The sequence below is a fragment of the Bufo bufo genome, chromosome 3 (genome assembly GCF_905171765.1).
Source record: "Bufo bufo chromosome 3, aBufBuf1.1, whole genome shotgun sequence".
In the NCBI taxonomy this organism is placed as follows: Eukaryota; Metazoa; Chordata; class Amphibia; order Anura; family Bufonidae; genus Bufo; species Bufo bufo.
In genome coordinates, this window is record NC_053391.1 from 144,631,119 (window position 1) to 144,656,848 (window position 25,730).

At 43.6% G+C, this 25,730-nt stretch overlaps 1 protein-coding gene and 1 long non-coding RNA gene across 4 annotated transcripts in view; one reads left to right on the forward strand and one right to left on the reverse strand.

The window, feature by feature from the left end:
• SH3KBP1 (SH3 domain containing kinase binding protein 1) overlaps nt 1–25,730 on the forward strand; it is a 424,339-nt gene that overhangs the window by 344,039 nt on the left and 54,570 nt on the right. For all 3 annotated transcript variants that reach the window (XM_040423674.1, XM_040423675.1, XM_040423676.1), the window contains one exon: nt 12,743–12,850. In XM_040423674.1, coding sequence (XP_040279608.1) covers nt 12,743–12,850 — 108 coding nt within the window. The remainder of the gene's footprint in view (nt 1–12,742; nt 12,851–25,730) is intronic.
• On the reverse strand, nt 12,855–15,418 carry LOC120994844. Its single transcript, XR_005777480.1, has 3 exons — nt 15,290–15,418; nt 13,066–13,095; nt 12,855–12,990 (listed from the first exon to the last, which is right to left on the reverse strand). It is a non-coding gene; the product is annotated as an uncharacterized LOC120994844 (long non-coding RNA).

Consider the following 25,730-nt stretch of genomic DNA (forward strand, 5'->3'; position numbering starts at 1 on the left):
TGGCTTTAGGGCTCTTTCACACTTGCGTTGTCCGGATCCGGCATGTACTCCACTTGCCGGAATTACACTCCGGATCCGGAAAAACGCAAGTGTACTGAAAGCATTTGAAGACGGAACCGTCTTCAAAATGCTTTCAGTGTTACTATGGCACCCAGGACGCTATTAAAGTCCTGGTAGCCATAGTAGGAGCGGGGGAGCGGTATACTTACAGTCCGTGCGGCTCCCGGGGCGCTCCAGAATGACGTCAGAGCGCCCCATGCACATGGATGACGTGTCCATGTGATCACGTCATCCATGAGCGTGGGGCGCCCTGACGTCACTCTGGAGCGCCCCGGGAGCCGCACGGACGGTAAGTACACTGCTCCCCCGCTCCCCGCTACACTTTACCATGGCTGCCAGGACTTTAGTGTCCCGGCAGCCATGGTAACCATTCAGAAAAAGCTAAATGTCGGTCCGGCAATGCGCCGAAACGACGTTTAGCTTAAGGCCGGATCCGGATCAATGCCTTTCAATGGGCATTAATTCCGGATCCGGCATTGCGGCAAGTGTTCCGGATTTTTGGCCGGAGCGAAAAGCGCAGCATGCTGCGGTATTTTCTCCGGCCAAAAAACATTCCGTTCCGGAACTGAAGACATCCTGATGCATCCTGAACGGATTTCTCTCCATTCAGAATGCATGGGGATAATCCTGATCAGGATTCTTCCGGCATAGAGCCCCGACGACGGAACTCTATGCCGGAAGACAAGAACGCAAGTGTGAAAGAGCCCTTAGCGATCACTCCTCCCCATACTGTGGAGGAGATCATTGCATGTGAATTGACTGTTGAGCAGACGATTGTCAGGAAGGAACTGAGCAGTGTAAAGGGGCCTTAACACTACAGAGAAGGCTCCTAGAAGGAAGCGGGGATACAACTTATACTCATCAACATACAACACCTAAGTATATAGAAATATCCATATGCCCTTCCTATTGTTGCAAAAAATCAATAGGAAAACAAATTGGGTTAACTTTTTTCTAAGCAGGAGACCCAGTGGTCCTGGGCCCCAATGTTAAATGTCTGACACTGCTCGTGCCTGTGTGCATTTATAACACTGGTGTTACGTAGCCCAGGGCCTTTACCGCCCCACATGTTCAGAGCTCAGGCGTTGCTACATTCCTGGCTAAAGCAGCTGTCATAATACATAGCCTTTTCTGCAGCGTAATCAGTAAGGAAACTCAATGGGCCATTACTGCCTTGTCAACACGGAAATAGTTTAAAGTATAAACAGTCATTGTCACAGGAAAGAGTCCATAGATTTCTGTGAATGCCATCTTACAGATCCGTCAACACAGATTGGTAATATGGCTGTGTACATTAGACCATGCTGGCAACAAATGACTGCACAATATAGTTATTTAGTTCAGAGGCTTGGTAACAAAGACTAAAGACGCGCATATATGTACGAGTATTGTTATCTGAATCTGCCGTTTTGATGGGACTGGTGGACAATCTAATGTGTATGGGGGCAGTTCCTTCTCTTCCCTGACAGATTAAATCAGGGGAGCAAAGGATCAGGAATGTTGGATTCCAACACCCGAGCCTTTTGTTCTCCCAGGACATAAGACGTGTCTGACAGCGGCTTTTTCCTCTCTCTCCATTGAAAACACATACACATTCGAGGTCGGGAGTGATAGCTGTCGGCCAAATGAGTGTTCTTCCAACAGCTGTTAATGAGCACCAGTAGGTCCAACAAGTACAGCAGTTTGATCAGAAGATGATCCAGAGGAGGACAATCACATAACTGTATATTCAAAAACCGGCGAACAACCTAAACCTAGACAATTACCTAAAACAGAGGGCCCTAACCTGATTCTGGAGCCACAAAAGTGGAGGAAATATATGTTAAATGTGGAGAAATAGATAATCATGAATTTGAAACATTTGCAGAACAAAATTTTACACTGCTATAATATAATTGGCATTTGCATTGTTTGGTGACTTAGATCATGTAAATTGCCAGTGCATATGGTCACAGCTGCTATAAAGAGTCTCACCGTATGGGATCAGGAGGTGCAGTGACTCCCGGGCCACCCACTGGGGACCACTGATCTAAATCCTGGGCTGTCCCAAATTATGCTGTGTGTATATATATATATATATATATATATATATATATCTGTGTTGTGCATGCATTGGAACATTCTTTCCTCCTTGAAAGTTTTAATTGCCTTTTGTGTCCTTATAGCCTTTTGTGTCCTTATAGTTTTTAAAGGATGCAGCAATGCGTTCACACTGCTTAAGAAACCAATTAGGTTATATGCTGCTAAATGCTTCTATTATATGTCTGCCCTTACTCTGAAAGGATCATTAAATGAGTACGCTGCGGCAGGCTGTTAGCTGCCTCTAATCAGGTTTTATGGCCTGCTAACTTCCACACCATTTGCAGCTACATGTTAATGTGTTGCCAATGTCACAGTGAAAACGCCTTGTCTGGTTTAGGCATCCTCCTGTCATTCTACAAAATATCATTTATGACAAATGGGGCACTCTTACATCAGCGCAAAGAGTTGACAGCAGTTTTGACAGTATTTTAACCCCTTCTTGCATTCATGGCACCGTAAACTGTACAATGTATATGGTTTTAAGGTACTGTGTTGTGTGATTGTCTAACTCAGGGGTCTCATACATATGGACCGCACATAAAAAGATTCCAGTCGATGGGCTGTGTGCATTTCAAATATGATACAATACACTTGTGTAACACTGATCGCCCCATGCTTCACCCCAGCTGGCCACACCCGGGAATGACTGAAAGAGCAACCATAGTGGTGAGAACAGGGGGACGAGGGAGTTATCACTACTTTTTGTGGCATTCTAATCAGTTTTCAAAAATATATTTCACATGGCTGGACAGCTTCCTTTTAAAAAGAAAACCAGATGAGACCCCAGATTTATTCAGACCCAAAAATTATGCAGACCCCAGATCAGACCCAAAATTTATACAGACCACTGCCACTATTATTTATTTATTTATTTTATGCACTTATATTCCGCAGCGCTTTACAGACATTAGCATCAAGCTGTCCCCAATGGACTGCAAGGCACCAGTGCTAACCGCTGAGCCACCATGCTGCATCCTGATGTCACACAGCTTCAGATCATAGCACGCACTTACACTCACTACGTCCTGCAGCTGTATGCTGTCAGGACATAGGGCAGCGCTGGCACCGGGTGAAGATGAGCAATACCAGTAACATAGAAACATAGAATGTGTCGGCAGATAAGAACCATTTGGCCCATCTAGTCTGCCCAATATACTGAATACTATGAATAGCCCCTGGCCCTGTCTTATATGAAGGATGGCCTTATGCCTATCCCATGCATGCTTAAAAGGAACCTGTCACAGGGATTTTGTGTATAGAGCTGAGGACATGGGTTGCTAGATGGCCGCTAGCACATCCGCAATACCCAGTCCCCATAGCTCTGTGTGCTTTTATTGTGTAAAAAAAACGATTTAATACATATGCAAATTAACCTGAGATGAGTCCTGTCCCTGAGATGAGTTAGGGACAGGACTCATCTCAGGTTAATTTGCATATGTATCAAATCTTTTTTTTTACACAATAAAAGCACATAGAGCTATGGGGACTGGGTATTGCAGATGTGCTAGCGGCCATCTAGCAACCCATGTCCTCAGCTCTATACACAAAATCCCGGTGACAGGTTCCCTTTAAACTCCTTCACTGTATTTGCAGCTACCACTTCTGCAGGAAGGCTATTCCATGCATCCACTACTCTCTCAGTAAAGTAATACTTCCTGATATTACTTTTAAACCTTTGCCCCTCTAATTTAAAACTATGTCCTCTTGTAGAAGTTTTTCTTCTTTTAAATCTTCTCTCCTCTTTTACCTTGTTGATTCCCTTTATGTATTTAAAAGTTTCTATCATATCCCCTCTGTCTCGTCTTTCTTCCAAGCTATACATGTTAAGGTCCTTTAATCTTTCCTGGTAAGTTTTATCCTGCAATCCATGTACTAGTTTAGTAGCTCTTCTCTGAACTCTCTCCAAAGTATCAATATCCTTCTGGAGATATGGCCTCCAGTACTGAGCACACAATACTCCAAATGAGGTCTCACTAGTGCTCTGTAGAGCGGCATGAGCACCTCCCTCTTTGTACTGGTAATGCCTCTCCCTATACACCCAAGCATTCTGCTAGCATTTCCTGCTGCTCTGTGACATTGTCTGCCTACTTTTAAGTCTTCTGAAATAATGACCCCTAAATCCCTTTCCTCAGATACTGAGGTTAGGACTGTATCACTGATTTTATATTCTGCTCTTGGGTTTTTACGTCCCAGGTGCATTATCTTGCACTTATCAACATTAAATTTTAGTTGCCAGATTTTTGACCATTCCTCTAGTTTTCCATTCCATTCCTCATTAGTTAATAGTGCGCCCCCTCCCGTTTTGATGTATCTCAGGCTCCAGAAATCTGTCTCAGGGGCTGCATAAGGCCCACGGGCCTCATGTTTGAGATCCCTATTTTATCCTATCTATTTTACAATGGGCTGGCATATAAGTATGGTGGAAAGGGTTTGATATTCCTACTTAAAGCGTAACTGCACTTTCACAAAACTTTTGATATACCAAAATTTTAACTGTTGGGGGTCCAGGTGCTGATACCCCCACTGATTACTAAAATGAAAGGAAGAAGCACTCAATAAAGAGCCGTCTCTCCTTTTTAGCTGAAGATGAGTATGTCTTCTGCCCCTTAGTTTTAGTGATCAACTCGGGGCTCAACAACCTGACCCTACCAATCAAAACTCCTGAAATGCCCTTACACTTTATATAGAAAAGCAGAATCTACACTGTAGACCCGTCCCCTCTCCAGACATGTCTGTTTTTGCAACTACGGTACTTACATTTCCCATGTAATAACAATCTATTGTTATGACCGTATGTTGTGCCATTCCTTTATTATTCCTGCTAGAAGTTATGAAGGAACTATTAGCAGTTTGCAGTGAAGGTTCAGAGGGGTGTTACCTGTTAGGGCTGTGTCCCTGCACAGTCTGACATTGTCCAATCAGTGATGCCTGTGTCAGACTCCCATCTGGACCTTTATTGCAAAATACTATAAACTCATTGATAAATTCTAGCAGGAATAATAAAGGAATGGCACAACATGCAGTTATAAGAATAGATGCTCCAGAATTGATATTATGTGGGGAATTAATTTACTAAAAGTCAGGCGAGGTGACAGGTCCTCTCTAAAGAGGGTTTTCAGGGCCTAGAAAAGATAGAAAGTACATCAAAATATTCGTCGGGACTCATCCGCACTCCCTACAACACTGTATGACATTCTTTGGACCAATTCATGGGAAAAGGTTATGAGAACATTTCTTACTATGTTCTCTAACATTGTAAAATTGCCATTGTGCCAGTTTGATGAATGCTGTAACATGTTACGTTACAAAAGATTGAAACCGTTACTTAGGAGTTAAAAGTAACAAATATATTTGATATTTGTAAGAGTGAAAAATGACATACTGTAGGTCCCAGAATTCCACTGTTAAAGGAGTTATCTTAGAATAAGACATATTTTTTTTTCAAATAAACCCTATACCATGCTATCTTGTTAAGGCTACATTCACACGACCGTATGTGTTTTGCGGTCCACAAATTGCAGATCCGCAAAAACAAAACGGTTGATGTCCGTATGGCATCTGTTTTTTTGCAGATCCATTGTAATAATGCCTATCCTTGTCCACAAAACGGACAATAGGACATGTTCTATTTTTTTTACAAAGAGGAGCCATATTTGTGATTGTAGGAGTACCTCTTTTAATTCATGTATTTACTGGACAACAAAAGAGCTACTTTATGCACGAAATTTCAAATATAGTATCCTCCACTGTAGTCCCCATTTAAGGTCCATTCACACGTCTGTGGTGTGTTGCGGATCCGCAACACACCAGGCCAGCACCCACTATAGAAATGCCTATTCTTGTCCGCAGCTGCGGACAAGAATAGGACATGTTCTATCTTTTGCGGAGCTGCGGACCGGAAGTTCGGGGCCGAAACCCGGAAGTTCGGGGCCGCACTCCGCAAATGCGGAAGCGGAGAGCACATAGTGTTCTCTCCGCTTCACGTCCGGGCCCATAGAGAATGAATGGGTCCGCACCCGTTCCGCAAAATTGCGGAACGGGTGCGGACCATTTTGCGGACGTGTGAATGGACCCTTATGGGAACTGTCTCCCCTCTCTTACGGTAGGTTCACATTCAGCAGATTTGTAGCAGATGGGTTGTTTCTGCAGCATGTGCATGGATTTTTACAAACACTATTCAGATGAATGGGACACTCACAGAAATTTCTGTAACACGTGAACCCATTTGAAAAATCCATCTTTTCGTGTAATTTTTTTTGTAGTCTTTATAACTTAGAGATGATAATGATAGTATGTTTGAGTTATGAAAAATTGTCTATTTAGCATAGGCTTATTGCTGCCATGTGTTAGCTTCCAAAATATATGGCGTTTATGTAGTTGTTAATGGCACAAACTATAAAGAACATCATAAATGAGCATGATAGAGATAAATTGGTTGTAATCATTACTGATTTAAACTGAATCTGTCACCAGGAAATTCACCGATAAACCAGGCACATTGCCTCGTAGGGATAGTTCAGCTGAATGTGACTATATCTTTCACTTAGCAATCTCTTGCTTCATTTACACGTCCATATAAATTGGTCCGCATCTGTTCTGCAATTTTGTGTTACAGGTGCGGACCCATTCATTTCAAGGGGCCGCAAAAGATGCGCATCCATAGTTCCGTTCCGTGGCCCAGAAGCCACGAACAAGAATAGGCATTTCTATCACAGGGCCGGTCATGTGCGGTCCGCATAATGCCAGAATCTGTGTTTTGCGGACCGCAAAACACTTGCGGACGTGTGAATGGACCCTTAGCCACATGTAAACTGTTAAGTGCACTGAAGGAGTGCCCAATAAACTCTGTGCACCCTTGCTCCTCAAGTACTTTTTCTCCAGAATTAAGTAATGGATAAGGGAAAGATATCATCACATTCACATGGGTAGTCCTACCAGGCCTTGTGCATGGTTTAACGGGAATTTCCTGGTGATAGACTCCCTTTAACCTCTTAAGGACATAGGGCGTACAGGTACGCCCTTGTGCCCTGGTACTTAAGGACACAGGGCGTACATGTACGCCCTGTGTATTTTCGATCACCGCCGGGCGGCGGGCGGTGATCGGAACCCCGTGCCTGCTCAAATCATTGAGCAGGCACTTGGGGCAAATGCGCCGGGGGGTCCGGTGACCCCCCCATGTATGCGATCGCAGAAAACCGCAGGTCAATTCAGACCTGCGGTTTTCTGCGTTTCCGGGTTGTTCGGGTCTCTGAAGACCCGATAACCCGGAACAGGATGGTGATGGTGGTGTGATTTCACCCCACCAATCACCATCCAGCGATCCTGAGTGGTGATGAGTACATCACCACTTAGGATCGCTTTCCGATTGGTCTGTGGGCGGTCCGGCGCCAAATTCAAAAGAGGCAGGCGCTCCTCTCCTCCTCCTTTTGTGTTCCGGAGCCGGAGGAGAGAGGAGCTGCCTGCACGTGTGCCCACCATCGTTGCCAGCACCCCCAGGACCCGATCTGTGCCCCAGCACCCCCCATCAGGTACATAGGGACAGCATAGGGAAAGTTTGTTTTAGGCAGGGAAAAAAAAGGGAAAGTTAGTTTCTGAACTTTTCTTACTTTGATTGCATCACCCTAAGTTAGGGTGTCTGGGGTCCACAGCACAGCTGTGTGACCCTAGACCCCCCCAGGGGTGCTGCCACTTGAGACTCATTTACCGCCAGTATGTGCCCTCCAAGCGGGCGAGGTATGGCGTGAAGCTATACAAAATTTGTGAGAGTACCTCAGGGTACACTTACAAATTTCGTGTGTACGAGGGGCGAGATTCCCGGATTCAACCCCCAGAATGTCCCCCCACTCTGGGTGTTACCGGGAAACTTGTGTGGGACCTTATGTACCCACTGCTGGATAAGGGTTACCACCTTTACGTGGATAACTTTTATACCAGTATCCCCTTGTTCCAGTCCCTTGCCGCCAGATCCACGTCCGCTTGTGGGACCGTGCGGAAAAATCAACGCGGCCTCCCTGCCCACCCCCTCCAGGTACCTATCCCCAGGGGTGAGACCCGTGCCCTTACCACTGGAAACCTGTTGCTGGTCAGGTATAAGGACAAGAGGGATGTCCTTATGCTGTCCACAATTCATGGTAACGGCATCACCCCTGTCCCTGTGCGAGGTACCGCGGCAACGGTCCTCAAGCCCGATTGTATCGTCGCCTACAATCGGTATATGGGAGGAGTTGATCTCTCGGATCAAGTCCTCAAGCCATATAATGCCATGCGCAAAACCCGGGCATGGTACAAAAAAGTTGCGGTCTACTTGGTGCAGGTTGCCATGTACAACTCTTTTGTACTATCCCGAAGCGCTGGCAGCACAGGGACATTCCTCCAGTTCTATGAGGCAGTCCTCAAGGCCCTGATCTTTTCGGACCGGGAAAGAGCAGGCCGGAGTACCTCGGGAACTGTAGGTGCCCGGATCGTCCCTGGCCAACACTTTCCAGGTGTGGTCCCCCATACTGGAAAGAAGGGACGAACCCAAAAAAAGTGCAGAGTGTGTCGCAGGAGGGGGATACGGAAGGACACGACTACTCAGTGCGACACGTGCCCCGATCATCCGGGCCTCTGCATTGACGGTTGCTTCAGGGAGTATCACACTTCCATGGAGTACTAAATTTATATCCCAATTCAGCACTGACATCGGATAAAAAAAAAATGGTTCTCAGACCTGAGACACCCAAAAAAACTAAAATAATTTATTAAAAGTAGACATATTAGGTATCGCCGCGTCGGTAATAATCTCCTCTATAAAACTACCCCATGACCAACCCCCCCAGATTAACACGGTCAAGAAAAAAAAAAAAAAAAAGGTGCAAAAAAAGTTTTTTTTTGTCACCTTACATAATAAAAAGTTTAATAGCAAGCGATCAAAAAGTCATATAGCCCCCAAAATAGTGCCAATAAAACCGTCCGCTCCTCCCGCAAAAAATGAGCCCCCACATGAGATAATTGGATAAAAAAAATAAAAATAAAATGACCCTTAGACTTTAGAGATACCCAAAAAAAAGATTTGTATCAAAAAAGATAATATAGTCAAAAACCTAAATAATTGTAAAAAAAAGTAGACTTATTAGGTATTGCCGCGTCCGTAAGAATCTCCTCTATAAAAATATCCCATGACCTAACCCCCCAGATTAACACGGTTAAAAAAAAAAAAAAAAACGGTGCCAAAACCGCTATTTTTGGCACTTTTCCATTTCAATCCGTTTTTTCCGGTAACAAAACAAGGGTTAACAACCAAACAAAACTTAATATTTATTACCCTGATACTGCAGTTTACAGAAACACCACATTTGTGGTCGTAAACTGCTGTATCAGTAAAAGGGAGGCCGCAAAAGGAAAGGACCGACATGGTTTCTGGAAGGCCGATTTTGATGGCCTTTTTTATTGACACCATGTCCCTTTTGAAGCCCCCCTGATGCACTCTAGAGTAAAAACTCCCCAAAACTGACCCCATCTAAGAAACTACACCCCTCAAGGTATTCAAAACTGATTATACAAACTTTATTAACCCTTTAGGTGTTCCTCAACAGTTAATGGCAAATGGAGATGAAATTTCAGAATTAAAATTTTTGGTAACCTTGCCTCACAAAAATGTAATATAGAGCAACCAAAAATCATATTTACCCTAAAAATAGTCCCCAAAAAAATGCCACCTTATCCCGTAGTTTCCAAAATGGGGTCACTTTTAGGGAGTTTCTACTCCAGGGGTGCATCAGAGGGGTTGAAACAGGACACAGTGTAAATAAACCGGTCCATAAAAATCAGCCCTCCAAAAACCAAACGGCGCACCTTTCACTCTACGCCCCGCTGTGTGGCCGTACATTAGTTTACGGCCACATATTGGGTGTTTCTGTAAACGGCAGAGTCAGGGCAATAAAGATACAGTCTTGTTTGGCTGTTAACCCTTGCTTTGTTAGTGGAAAAAATGGGTTAAAATGGAAAATAAGGCAAAAAAATGAAATTTTCAAATTTCATCCCCATTTGCCAATAACTCTTGTGCAACACCTAAAGGGTTAACGACGTATGTAAAATCAGTTTTGAATACCTTGAGGGGTGTAGTTTCTTAGATGGGGTCACTTTTAGGGAGTTTCTACTCTAGGGGTGCATCAGGGGGGCTTCAAATGGGACATGGTGTAAATAAACCAGTCCATAAAAATCAGCCCTCCAAAAACCAAACGGCGCACCTTTCACTCTACGCCCCGCTGTGTGGCCGTACAGTAGTTTACGGCCACATATTTGGTGTTTCTGTAAACGGCAGAGTCAGGGCAATAAAGATACAGTCTTGTTTGGCTGTTAACCCTTGCTTTGTTAGTGGAAAAAATGGGTTAAAATGGAAAATAAGGCAAAAAAATGAAATTTTCTAATTTCATCCCCATTTGCCAATAACTCTTGTGCAACACCTAAAGGGTTAACGACGTATGTAAAATCAGTTTTGAATACCTTGAGGGGTGTAGTTTCTTAGATGGGGTCACTTTTAGGGAGTTTCTACTCTAGGGGTGCATCAGGGGGGCTTCAAATGGGACATGGTGTAAATAAACCAGTCCATAAAAATCAGCCCTCCAAAAACCAAACGGCGCACCTTTCACTCTACGCCCCGCTGTGTGGCCGTACAGTAGTTTACGGCCACATATTTGGTGTTTCTGTAAACGGCAGAGTCAGGGCAATAAAGATACAGTCTTGTTTGGCTGTTAACCCTTGCTTTGTTAGTGGAAAAAATGGGTTAAAATGGAAAATTAGACAAAAAAATGAAATTCTCAAATTTCATCCCCATTTGCCAATAACTCTTGTGCAACACCTAAAGGGTTAACGACGTATGTAAAATCAGTTTTGAATACCTTGAGGGGTGTAGTTTCTTAGATGGGGTCACTTTTAGGGAGTTTCTACTCTAGGGGTGCATCAGGGGGCTTCAAATGGGACATGGTGTAAATAAACCAGTCCATAAAAATCAGCCCTCCAAAAACCAAACGGCGCACCTTTCCCTCTACGCCCCGCTGTGTGGCCGTACAGTAGTTTACGGCCACATATTGGGTGTTTCTGTAAACGGCAGAGTCAGGGCAATAAAGATACAGTCTTGTTTGGCTGTTAACCCTTGCTTTGTTAGTGGAAAAAATGGGTTAAAATGGAAAATTAGACAAAAAAATGAAATTCTCAAATTTCATCCCCATTTGCCAATAACTCTTGTGCAACACCTAAAGGGTTAACGACGTATGTAAAATCAGTTTTGAATACCTTGAGGGGTGTAGTTTCTTAGATGGGGTCACTTTTAGGGAGTTTCTACTCTAGGGGTGCATCAGGGGGCTTCAAATGGGACATGGTGTAAATAAACCAGTCCATAAAAATCAGCCCTCCAAAAACCAAACGGCGCACCTTTCCCTCTACGCCCCGCTGTGTGGCCGTACAGTAGTTTACGGCCACATATTGGGTGTTTCTGTAAACGGCAGAGTCAGGGCAATAAAGATACAGTCTTGTTTGGCTGTTAACCCTTGCTTTGTTAGTGGAAAAAATGGGTTAAAATGGAAAATTAGACAAAAAAATTAAATTCTCAAATTTCATCCCCATTTGCCAATAACTCTTGTGCAACACCTAAAGGGTTAACAACGTATGTAAAATCAGTTTTGAATACCTTGAGGGGTGTAGTTTCTTAGATGGGGTGATTTTTGGGTGGTTTCTATTATGTAAGCCTCGCAAAGTGACTTCAGACCTGAACTGGTCCCTAAAAATTTAGTTTTTGTAAATTTCTGAAAAATTTCAAGATTTGCTTCTAAACTTCTAAGCCTTATAACATCCCCAAAAAATAAAATATCATTCCCAAAACAATTCTAACATGAAGTAGACATATGGGGAATGTAAAGTCATCAGAATTTTTGGGGGTATTACTATGTATTACAGAAGTAGAGAAACTGAAACTTTGAAATTTGCTAAATTTTTCCAAATTTTTGTTAAATTAGGTATTTTTTGGTGCAAAAAAAAATAATTTTTTGACTTCATTTTACCACTGTCATGAAGTACAATATGTGACGAAAAAACAATCTCAGAACGGCCTGGATAAGTCAAAGTGTTTTAAAGTTATCAGCACTTAAAGGGACTCTGGTCAGATTTGCAAAAAATGGCCTGGTCCTAAGGTGTAAAAAGGCTGTGTCCTTAAGGGGTTAAGCTATGATTGTGTTAAAGTATTTTTTCCGAGATTTTGATACTGATGACCTATCCTCAGAATAGGTCATCAGTATCTGATCGGTGGGAGTCCAACATCCGGGACTCCTGCCGATCAGCTGGGAAGGCAGCGGCACTCTAGTATAGCGGCTGTGGCTGGTATTGCACTCAGCCCCATAGAAGTGACCAAAGGGATTGGAAAATCTCGGAAAACCCCTTGCACATACAATGCACATGAATGACGTTTGCAAGAGTCCAAACAATTTAAAAAAAATCTTGCAATATTTTTAATGTGAGAATACTGGTTGAGAAAACTTTGTTTTGTAAGGTATTATTAGGGAGATCAATAGACACGGATAGAAAAAGTCAGCTGAACCAGTAACGATTATTTTTCTTCACTGTCCAGGACTGTGTGGACGTGGGATGGTGGGAAGGAGAGCTGAACGGCAGAAGAGGAGTGTTTCCAGATAACTTTGTCAAGCTACTTCCTCCTGATTACGAGAAGGAAATCCATGTGAGTGCCATTTAATGTTATTTTCGCTTCTCTGTTAAAAGCCCCATTTTCTGGCATTCTTTAACATTTAAATATTTGGCGAACCTTTCCATTCTGAATGTACAGTAATGTACAGTAACTCCCCCATTTCTGCATGTTACCTGAAACGAAAGATCAATTAGAAAAATGGCGACAACTTACCGTAATAGAGATTAGCTCCTCATGTACTGACTTACCTGAGGACAAGTTGAAGATGCAGCTAGAACCTGTAATGACAGAAGATGGCTTTTAAACATTCTTCCCTTTTTAAGACAATTCTTTGTTGGCTTACTTTAGAGCAGTGATGCCCAACCCGCGGCCCTCCATCTGTTGTAAAACTACAACTCCCATCATGCCCTGTTGTAGGTTGATAGCTTTAGGCTGTCCGAGCACGCTGAGAGTTGTAGTTTTGCAACAGCTGGAAGGCCGCAGGTTGGGCATCCCTGCTTTAGAGCATAATTTTTCAATAGGAAACTGGCTCATGATATTAGCATTTTACAGCGCAGCAAAAACCATGTCCCCTTCTCTAGACAGTTTTTAGACGTGTTTAGCAAGGCACAACTATCTGTTCTTTTTTGGCATAAAACAATTCAGAATTTGCCTAGATTGATTTTAGCTAAAAAAGAAGGCGCCACAATTCTTGCAGAAAGACCTTAGTAAATGCAGGCCGATGTGTTTAAGCTCCAGGCATTGGTGGTAAGGACTGTGGGGTAAGATGCGCTAATTTTATTGAGGCGCAATAGCAAGTCAAGGGGTGTAAATTTACGATGTAAATTTTAGTAAATCTGTCAGAATGTGAGAGGACACCGCTTATAGCTAAGCCATACCCCTTTTAAAAACTTATTTGAAAATTGAAAAAAGTAACACATTGTTGTGAAAAAATGCCTCTTGTGCCAACACTTTAGAAAACCGGCATACAACTGTTAATAAACTCATCCCTTCAAAAATACATGAGGCATAAGGCATCGTGCTCACAGCAGTTTTTTGGCTTTGTTTTTATTCAATAAATATGTGGAGTTTTTTTTCTGCACCCATCCGAGAAAAAATTGTGCCTTGTTCCACTGCATGCTGTATTACCAAGTCTTCTGTCCTAGAAACACTGCTTTTAAGGGAATCATAGCGGATCATAGTGTGGCGGCACATGCCAACCTATACTGCCTACACACGGGCTTTACCAGAACTAGACATCTTCGTTAAGATTAAGTCTTGGTTTTCTGTGATAGGTTATCAGTATCAGATCAGTGGGGGTATGACTTCCCAGACCATCATGATCAGTCTCTTCCTAGGCCAGTGATGTCACATTCCTTTTCACGTGGCCTAGGCGAAGCTCAGTCCCATAGAAGTGAATGGGGCTGAGCTGCGATATCAAGCACAGTCTCTATACAATATACAGCGCTGTACTTGATAAGTTGTAAGGAGGCAGTAAGTGCTGCAGCTTCTTCAGACAGGTGATTAGCAGCCCATCAGTCCGAGGATAGGTCATCATGTAAATCCTGGAGCACCCCTTTAAGATTAAGCATTTATTATCTGCCTGCCAAATGAGGTTGTTTAGTCGACAGCTATTCCTCCCAAACCCCATACACAAAGGGGAGTAAACCACCGCCAGACTCCTCTTATGCCCTCTGAAAAAAAAAGGATCGGACATATAACCGTCAATGGGGGTCATTTATGAACCTGAAATATGCCTGCAATCTGTGACTTCTCCCCGCTCACGCCAGGTCTAAAAAAGTGGGCATGGCAGGGAAGGGGACAGGCTAGGAAGCTGTCTTACATGTAGAACTGGCGGAGTATCCGACAAATTTATAAAGAGGACAGCGCCTCTTCATAACTGCGGCTGAATCACCGCCAGCCATAGGGCTTTATTAAGACCGGCGTCTAAAACACTGGTCTTAATAAATGTGTCCCAAAATGCCTGATCCTTCTTTCCACCAACGTGATCTGTTGAGGGAAGAGTCAGGAAACAGCTCAGCCAGCATTCATGTGTATGGGCTCCTTTAGTGTTTCTGGTTTGGGGGTGCCTTCGGTCACATACAGCCCTCTTCAGTGAACAGTGAACATAAGTGGAGGGATACGTCAGACAATTGCACTGATAATATGAGTGCTAGAGGCGTCGGGTCCAGTGATGTCTGTGCAATATTTAGACATATTGCCAGGAATACAATAGGATTTGGTGCCACTGGAGGAAATAATGCAATTTATAGAGGCAAAATACAATGCAAGGGACCTCTCCACAATAGAATTACAGAACTGATCCTGAGGTGACCCGGTAAACACCGAGTTTCCCTGCAGCCTGATGTCTGCCTGTCATTTTAACAATGCAAGTCCAGAAATAGGCCTGGCCAGGCATCGGAAATCATGAGTTAAATTGCTGTAATTATACAGTTCTTATTTAATTCAGCCAGGGCCGGCATTTACGCCCACCTATGCAGGTCAGATGAAATCATCCATTATATTGAGTGAAAGGTTTCAGGCTAGAATGTGCAGATTACACGCCGGCAGACGGGTCCCTCGGGTGCTTTATCTTCTTCAGATGTACACAGCACACTCACCCCCTACATTAGTATGCCATCCCAGTCTGGGACAGATTTATGCTAGATGCCGCAGGTAGGTGTGCATTGAGAAAAGTGGCACTATATAAAACACAATGCAGGAAGAGGAAGGGCGGGCGAATAGTTGTGCTGATTCATTTAGACAGCTCATTGGGCAATCATTAGGAATAGTTCCACCATAAAAATAATCTATCATCAGACAGAATTAGCGTAGATGTCCTAATAATAGTATCCCGTGGGTGCTACACTATACATTATCATGGGTGAGAGAGGGATCATAGATGTATCTCACTGCGTGAACCCCTCTTATCATAAAGCTGTCTATTAGCGGACCCCACAAAGAACTGACGGTCACTGCGCCTGCCAAAACCCCTGACACTCACCTATTATTGCAGAGGGGCCAGATATGTCCTCTGGTGTGACCATGTAATATGTGCAGTGGCTCTCAGCTCTACCTAAGGCCACCATATGTGAACAGGAAAGGGTTGAACGGTCTTCATCAAGACAGTATAAATAGGGTTACTTCTGTAAACCGAGGACAATACTGATGGAGGAACCTTTCATTGCCTGTAGGGGGCAGAGAAGAGTTAGTCTACTCTTTGGCAAATCCGAGTATGGTCATTTGTTTCCTTCCGCTGATATACTGGGGTTTGTAAGTACGAAAGGGTGAACTTGATAGATGGATGTGAATGCTGTGAAAGGCAGTTGATAATTTTCTATAAAATTAATTGAATCTCGTTTCTGATAGTGCAGCCTGTATCCAGCCAATAATCTAGACTCTCAAAGGTTAGGTCCAGTGATAGAAGGACGTTTGTTACTGCAGTTATTTTGTACTTCATGCAGATTCATTTGTTATCTGAGAGCTGAGAGTGGCTGGAGAAAAGGAATTTTACTATAGTCATTTAAAGGGTTTTTCCACCAATACCATTGATCACTGACTGTTAGATAGTGGGGGCAACCACTAGGACTGAATGCTCTCTCTCTGGGGTCCATATGTAACATACAGAATATGGACCGTGGGGTACAGACCATAGTGTGTAGTAAATTAGGCTTAGCAGAATCATGTCTGGTCCAAGCATTACTTCCTAAATACAGACACTTAAAGGGGTTATGCCATGACTGATTTAAAAATGATAATCAGGGATCTTACAGTACATGACAGTCTCTTACTAGCAAAGTTAGAACCAGCCCTGTACCGCACATGGATCGAGAGATCTCCCCATTCATTGCTGCAATTACTCTGCTAGATTTATTTCAGGCTGGCAGTTCAGGGGGCATTTCCTTTCTCATGGGGCATGTCCTCTCTGCTGTAGCTCTTTCCCTTTAACTGACACACCTTATAACAGAAGATATGGCTGGTGGTAGTTGAAAATTTAAACTGAGCACATGCAGCGACCTCAGCGAGATGGACAAAAAATAAGGAAAAGAACAAACAGCAGGTGGCGCTATACAGATACATTTTATTGAGTAACTCTGTGGCTAGACTAAATTTTAATTACATGCAATTACAAAAGTATTCAGATTCACGTGCTGGTTTGAAAAATGTAGAATGTGTTTTGCGGCACAAGCCCTTTAAACACTTGGACAGTCCACATTCTGGACATACGATCTCCCTGCGTCATTTTAATCAAAAGTAGGAACAAATGTGAAGTTATCCCCTATCCATTCATTTCTATGGGAGTTCCAGAGATAACTGAGTACAGCACTCGAATATTTCCGAAACTTTCATCAGAAATGAATGGGCGTATGCCCGACCAGCCACACATTTTATTTCAAGGGGCTCCACTGGGTACGGGTTCCCGTTCTCATGAGGGAATACCAGCGGTAGGACACCATCTGATCTAATAATTATCCCCTATTGTGTGGGGAAAAAAGGAATGAAACCTATTCTAACATTTCCTAAATGTCAAATTATAATTGCTGTATATTGAAAAGTTAAATGGGTTATCCAAAACTATAAAAAGCTCCCCCATATACTAGGCCCCTCACAATGAATATACTTACTAGGCTCCCTGCGCCGCTCCTGGTCCCCGGACTGCCGCAGCTGCTTCTCCCCGTGCGTAGATGAAAACATCCGATGTCGGAGGGAGCAGCCGATGGCAGGCGGGTGATGCTAGGGAGGCTTGTCCCCACCTGCCATTGGCTGTTCCCCCCTCCGACACCGGCACAGGGAGTCAGGTAAGTATATTCATTGTGAGAGGCCCAGCATATGGGGGAGCTTTTAATAGTCTTTGATAACCCTTTTAATCAACGTTAAGAACATTCTTTTTGCCTCAGTTCCTCACCTCATTTCCAAGATCTCTATTTGCTGTCAGCAAATGGAAAACATTTTTTACAATCAGAGGCTGGAAACCATTAGGTTGCATATAAATTTTAAAGTGTAATTGTCCAATTATTTTTTTATTTTTTATTTGCTAGTTTATTAGAGTTAGGCATGTATACCTGATATAGTCTGTCAATGATTGTCAAAAGATCTGTTATAACATCTTTCATTAATGTCCCCTGTCCCTTTCCATTGGTCTCTTAAAAAACTGTTGCTAGGATTGCTTTATGCATAATGCTGCACCAGCAGTAGCATATGCTAAAATAGATTTTTTGATGAAAACATGACAGTTACACTTTAAGGTTTTAGATGCAGTTTTTGAAGCCGAAACTAGGTGTGGATCATAAAGGGAGAGAACATATAAAGGACAGGTACTACTTCTCATTTTTCCAATCCACTCCTGGTTTTGGCTTCAAAAAGTGCATCTAAACATAAAACCCAGGCTTATGGACCCAATGTTTCCTTTCAATGGCTGCTTTGTGCAACAATGTATCGGTGTCAGTAGAACCTGGAATATGGAAAATTGAACATGGTTAAAGTAAGTATGAATGGATACTAAAAATGAAAGTGTGTGAAAAGAAGACTTTTTGTACCTTTTTGCAGTCAGATTATTCCCTTTAAACCAGGGTGGTCTTTGATCCTGCATGTATTAGGTATTTGAAGGAACATTCTTTTAGCTAATAATGTACTTCTAACTTTTACATTAGTACTATAAATGAATATTCAAGACACGCCACTCCGTAGTGCTCCCGTGAGGTTCCGATCCATGCTTCCGTTCCGCATCTCTGTGATTGCGGACCCATTTAAGTGAATGGGTCCGCATCCGTGATGCGGAGTGCACACAGGCCGGTGCCCGTGTATTGCGGACCCGCCGTATGCGGGCCACAATACGGCCACGGGCACACAACGTTCGTGTGCAAGAGGCCTTAAATTGTTACTCTAGCTGTGAAATAAATGGACCTAAACTATTCATTCTGCCATGTGCATTTTTAAATCAATTTCAGATGTCAAATGGAGGTGTACCAGGAATTTAGCTGCACATTATAATAAATGTATTTACGTACACGAAAATATGCTTGCCTTTACTAGCGGACTGCGAGTGTAATCTGCAGAGAAAATGATATGCAATCTAAATAAGCACCTGCGAAGCCTTGTAGGATCTTTCATCAGCAAAAGCATTAGGAAGGTTAAATAGCACATTACACAATTTTAGTGCTGTTTGAATTCATGTTTATTTAAGGATTATGGATGACTTTATGCGAATAATGTTTCCATCTCCTTACATTTAAAGGGAAAGTAAGGCCTCATTTACACAACCATGCGAATTTTGCGGTCCACAAAGAGTGGATCTGTAAAATACAGGTACGGGCTATGTGCATACCGCTTTTGCGGTACCAATAGTAGAAACGCCTATTGTTGTCTTGATTGTAAAGTGCTGCAGAATATGTTGGCACTATGTAAATAAAGATTATATTTTTATTTTTTTTAAACATACCGGTATTTATTCAAGAAACATAAAAGCATACATTACTGGATACATGCCACAGCATGGAATTAATAATGTAGAGAATGGAGAGTACAAGGAATCACACTTATTATTAATATTATTGTTATGTTCTATAATTTGCAGGATGGCCTTTTTTGCGGTCCCATAGAGATGAATAGGTCCGCGTCCAAACCGCCAAAAATGCTGATTGGACGCACACAAAAAATACAGTCGTGTGCATGAGGTCTAAACTTGATCCTGGTATCTTTTATAGGGAATTCTCTGAAATGTTGCAACATTGTGTGTGTGTGCAGTGGGTAGGGCGGTCCCTGTAAGGTTAGGCATGCAGAACATTTGGGCATTACACTTGACTGGACCATTGGAAACAGTCTGCTGAGCGTATGTCCTAGATGTATGCAACTGTATGCCTGTACTGTTGCATATGTCTGCCATTGAAAAAAAATATATCACAAGGTATACATTTTTCATACAGCAGTATTAAAAAGCCTTGTCAGCATAATAGCATTTGAATCAGATCTTCCATTTTCTTAGCTCACTGTTACCCTAGCGGATGAGATCCATCATCATAGTTTTTTTTAGGTGATTTGCTGAAAATATCCAACCAGAGATTATAGCTGCTTTGTATTCTACTTTTATTGCTCCTCGCCAGGTTTCTAAAATCAAATGTATGCTACAGTGAGAACAGGTTTTTGGGATCTCTGTTCTGTTGCATCAGTATGTCACTATGTGTCTCTCACACGGACTTCTATAAAAATCCTTCTTTGCAATTAGAGCTGCTGAGAATTAATAAAATCTATCTGGATTCTTTCACGGTATGTTTCCGGGGTTGACCTCTCATGTTGTAGCTAGGTTCTGGTCCAAGGTTTGCACTTTGGTTAGCTTTGTCATTGAAAAGAAATTCCCAAAATCTCCTTCTGTTTTTTTGGGGGGTTTTTTAGACACAATTTTTTATTGTTTCTTATATTGATAGAATTAACAAAGTTGACATAGGCACAGTTGACATACGTTGTCACAAATAGTTCAAAAATTTCAAAGATGGCTGCTCCTATACATTGATATGCAAAAGTGTGAAATAAGGCATCATAATAGAAAATAAAAAGTAGTTTAACATAGAACACATAACAAATCAACATATTTGGACATGTCCGCATTCCCGTAATCCGACTCTCCTCTTCTATCCCTATATTGTCTGTGAGTCAGATATGTGCATCACCATCTCCCAAGCTGCCTAGCGTGCCCTTAAGCTGTTCCCTCGAGTACCAGGAAGTTAGTCTGTATGGTTGAGTTAGGTCGTGTAGTTCATCCCCATTAAACACTCGGGTGATGATGCCTCTCCACTTTTTCATGAGCCCACCTATCAGTTTTTCCTTTCTATATTCAGCTGCCAAGAATTCCATTTTAGCACATCCCTTCATCTGATCCAAGACCTCCTTTAATTTCGGGATGCCTGGCTGGAGCCAATGTCGTAGTAGACAGCGTTTGGCTGCCAAAATACTGATATGCGTGGCTTGTGACAAGTGCCCGTTGTCAGGTTTGTAGTGAAACAGGATTCCCTCACTACTGTGCCACTGGATGAAGGACTCCCAAAACTCCACAGCTTTTGGGCAGGACCACAAGCCGTGATATAAATCTGCATTAGGTTCGTCGCATTTCGGACATCTACTTATGTGGTCACTGCGTGTAACATTTTGTGAGTCGTAGAAGCCATATGTGGCTTTATGTATGATCTTGTATCGAGTCTCTCTCCATACCTCATTTGGCACTGCTTGTCTCACAGCCCCCCACCCTTTAAGTATTCCCTCTTTCATGTTAGGGGTTCCCAGCGTCTTCTCCCAGGACCTCCCTATCTTGCTAGATGAGGCCTTTAGTGTGTTGTCCCTCAACAAACAAGTGATCTCTGAAAGTGACAGGCCAACATCTCGTGTGGTGCACATATTGTCGAATTGGTTTGAAAGGAATTCCCTGGAGAGGTCACGAACTCGGCTATTGAGGAAACCGGTGACCTGATGGTACGCCAAACAATGTTTGGAAGTGAGATCAACTGTGGAACAAAGTTCCAGGAATTTAAAATATCTATTTTCTGTTTTGTTCCACATGTCCCCAACCGTATTAATCCCTTTAGACTTCCATAACGCGAATTGTGGATTGCTCATCCCTGGGAGAAATTCTGGATGTTGCCAAAGTGGCATATGTTTTGACAGAGAGAAAGGGAGACCATACTCCTTATGGATCGCTTTCCATGTGGCAATGGTGTCCTTCAACAAGACACTATTTTTCAACTGAGTGGGTATCAGGGCGAATTTGGTGTGTAGTAAGGCTGTTAGCGACCATGGGCGCGCCAGTTGCTCTTCTATGGCTAGGTTAGAATAGTGGTTGGAATTGGACACCCAATCAATGCAGTGTCGAAAAAGGCTCGCCAGATTATATTTACGCAGATCCGGAAAGTTTAGTCCACCCTCATCTCTCGGGAGTTGGAGTTTGCGGAGTGCTATTCTCGTTTTTTTCCCCCTCCATACAAAGTATCGAAAAGAAGCTTCTATTGTCTGTACATCTGAGTGCTTGAGCAGCAATGGTATCGTTTGCATTGGGTACAACAGTCTGGCAAAGCTGACCATCTTTAACAGATGGCTGCGGCCCATTAGGGAGAGCGGCAGATTAGTCCAGTTGTCAACCTCTTTTTTAGAAGTTTTTTGATCAGCGGTGGGTAGTTTAGACTATATATGGACTCAGGGGTTTGTCCTATATTAATTCCCAGATATTTTAGGCTTGTGGAGGTGACCTTGACTGGTACGGTCTGTGCCAGCATCGAGGTATAGTGCTGCTTATTTTTGAGAAGTAGTAGCTCGCACTTATCCATATTAATCTTAAATCCCGACCACCCGCCGAAGGTTTGTAAGTGTTGTAAGAGGGGCTTTAGGTCCCTATGTGGGTTTTCAAGGAAGATCAAAAGGTCGTCCGCGAATAATGCATGCTTTATTTCCGCTGTGCCTACTCTTATCCCCTCTATATCAGAAGTGGAGGTTAGAAAGCGCGACAGGGGTTCCAGGGTTAGGTTAAATAATAAGGGTGACAAGGGGCAGCCTTGCCTGGTTCCTTTAAACAGCTCAAAGCGAGGAGACAAGAAGCCAGGTGTGCTGATTTTTGCAGCTGGTTTATCATATAGTACAGAAATGAAATTTCTGAATTAGCCCTGTAGTCCCAATTTGTCGAGCACTCTTTCCAGCCATCTCCAGCTTACATTATCGAAAGCTTTTTCAGCGTCGATGCTAATGAGAGCTGGAGCTGGGTGGAGGTCTGGTCTCATTTTGATTTCGTCTAACACAGTTAGGACGCGTCTCATATTGGTAACTGCAGATCTGCCTTTTATGAATCCTACTTGTGGGTTGGATATTAGTTTGGGCATAATGCTCCCCAATCTATCTGCCATTATTTTGGATAGCAATTTGACGTCCACATCTATTAGGGATATGGGCCAGTACGACGACGCTTGATGAGGGTCTTTATGTCCGCCACTTTTGACTCTTGGGGAAGGGGGGTGCCTGCCAGGTATTGGTTCTAGAGTGGAACAAGGAGTGTTGACACTCTGTCTCCTAGTATTTTGTAGAACTCCCCCGTATATCCGTCTGGGCCAGGGGCTTTCCCCAGTGCCAAGCCAGCTATGGCCATTTGAACTTCTAGATTGGTTATCTGCGCGTTAAGTCTATTTAGGTCTTCTAGAGGGATCTGTGGGATGTCCATGTTCTCGGGCCAGGTCTCGTCTGGGTCATTTTTAGATCCGTCTCTCCCATAGAGGGAGGCATCGAAATCTTTTAATATGTTGCTAACAACTATTGGATCATGTTGTAATATACCTTTAGCATCTCGAAGGGCTAGAATGGGTGACCCCGGCTTGAAGCCTCTCGCTAGGTTTGCTGGTAGCTTGCCTGCTTTGTTGCCATATTTGTAAAATTGGGCATCAGACTGTGAACGAAACAGTTGTTCCCTTTTTTGTGCCCATTGTTCATAGTTTTGTTTAGCTTTCTTCCACGCCATTTCGGAGGTTGTTGTGGGGTCATCTTTGAAGGCCTTGTATTCTAATCTCAGCGCTATACTTAGTTTGTCTAGCTGCTCTTGAGTTTTATTTTTTAGACCCGCTATGTATGAAATCAGGTTACCTCTTAGCGTCGCCTTCCCTGCACTCCACGTTAGTTGGGCATTGTCGGGCATGTTATTTAGGCCTATATAGTCGTCCCACCACCCCCTCAGCAGGTCACAGAATTCCTCATTCTTATAGAAGTCTGAGGGAAATCGCCATAATAAATATGAACCGTGAGGGGCCATGTCACGTAGCGTTAGTGATATTGGTGAGTGATCCGATATGACCAGGTCCTCGATGTCAGTATCTCGGCATCTATTGAAAAGGGTGCAGGTAACCAGCAAGTAGTCTATGCGGGACCAGGATTTATGAGACTGGGAAAAAAAAGTGAATTCCTGTCCCTCTGGGTTACACATTCTCCATTTGTCGATCAATTGTGTTGCCATTATAAAGTCACTGAGGACGTTGGTGGAACGTTTTGCGGGATGTGAGTGTTTATCGTCTGATCTACGATCTTCTGCCCCGTCCATAACCGTATTCATGTCGCCCCCCACTATTTTGTCCTGTACTGTGTCTGCTAACATGACAGTTGTCGCTACCTTGAAGAATCGGTCACTTGCATCATTCGGACCATAAAGGTTGTATATACTCAGTTGTTTCCCTTGGCGTTGAAGTACCAGGTGTACCATTCTTCCCTCATCATCCTTAGAGCAAGAGACTAAGGAATAGGGTATGTTCTTCCTCAGCAGTATTAACACTCCCGCTTTACGTCCTAGTGACGGGGAGCCATGTACCTCTCCTACCCAAAGCTTACTCATTCTGGGGAAATCTTTCTCCTCTAAATGTGTCTCCTGGAGGAGCGCTATATCAGCATGTAGTCTGGCCAGGTGTCGCAATATCATTGATCGTTTCTGGGGGGATCTGAGCCCCTTGACGTTCCATGATATTATTCGCACCATTTAGAAGACCTTGACTAAGGTATGGGTGAGTCAGTCTTATAGACAGTGACCTGTGCAGCTAGAGATCTGAGGGAATCGCCACCAATAAGGTTTTATATAACAGGCTAAAATATATGGTAAAATAAGGTAGAACCCGTGTCCGAACATTACAGATTATAAACCCTGGTTGTTTTCAGTGGGTTGCGGTCGGGTGTACTGTACTCCGTCACCCACCAATAAAACATTTTTAAACAGCGAACATATTACTTGCCCTCCAGGCGATGTGAAAAGGTCAAGTGTCCTTTCGTGAACGCAAGGGTCCTCTTTGTCTCCTGTAATGGTCTCTTTTTTCGGTTCCACCTGTTGGCGATGTTGGAGACGGTGAACGCTTCCTGTCCCGGGCAGGTATTTTGCTGTGCACTCCATCCGCCGATGCTTGAGAGGCCTCCGCTTCTGCTGGGTCTGTAAAGGTAGTGATGGTCCCATCCGGACGGAATATTTTCAGCGTGGCTGGGTACATCAGGATGAATTTTGATTGTGCAAGGATGTGCATAAGGGGGTGAAAGCCTTCCGGCGTCTGGTCACCTCCGCTGATAAGTCACTGAACAAGAGGAGTTTCTGGTGACGTACCTCTAGGGCTGCAGACTTTGTTTTGTAGTGTCGCATTATGTCTGCCTTATCGGCGTAATCCAGGTATTTTACTATAACTTGTCTGGGCCTAGGCTGCATCCGCTGCCCTGGTTCGAGATTCCGTGCGAGGTTGAGCTGTTTCAGCGGCCCTACCCTGTGTGCACGCTCGACTTTGCAAGGGTGGGGAGACCCAGTGCTTTCGGAATCTCCCGCTCACATATTATGTGTAAATCCTTGACCGGTATGCTTTCGGGCAGGCCCACGATTCGAACATTGCTTCGCCTTGAGCGATTTTCCAAATCGTCTACTTTGTCCCAGAGCCGCTTGTTTTCAGCCATAAGATCTTTTAGTTGCCCGTGAGCGTTGGATATGTCGATTTCCACGGTCTGTACTTTGTTGTCGCATATGTCCATGCGTTCGGATATTCGCGCCACTTCCCCTTGCAAGGCGGTAAAGGAGGCCGACACCATCAGAGACTCCTGCAGGTCTGGCAATATGCGGTTTGCTACCCCCAGTGCCAGTTTAACATAATCTATGTGCGGGGGGGTCCTCACCAGTTACGGAACCAGGAGAGTCTGGAGTGGGCTGTGTGAGTATGCTTTCATCTAGCGGCGCAATCTCTCCCTCCGTCTTTGTATTCTGTGTGTCCGCTTTTCCACCTTTCATTTGTGCTTTAGCCTTAGATCTGCTCCCCATAGTGCTGACAAAGCGATCCACAGGACCCTGCAAGATTTTCACAGGTGATATTGCCCGGCTAGCAGTCGATTCAGCGGGGATTTGCAGTGTATACGGGTGAGGGTTGCCGGAGCTCAGCTCACTTGCGGCTTGTCATGTCGGCGC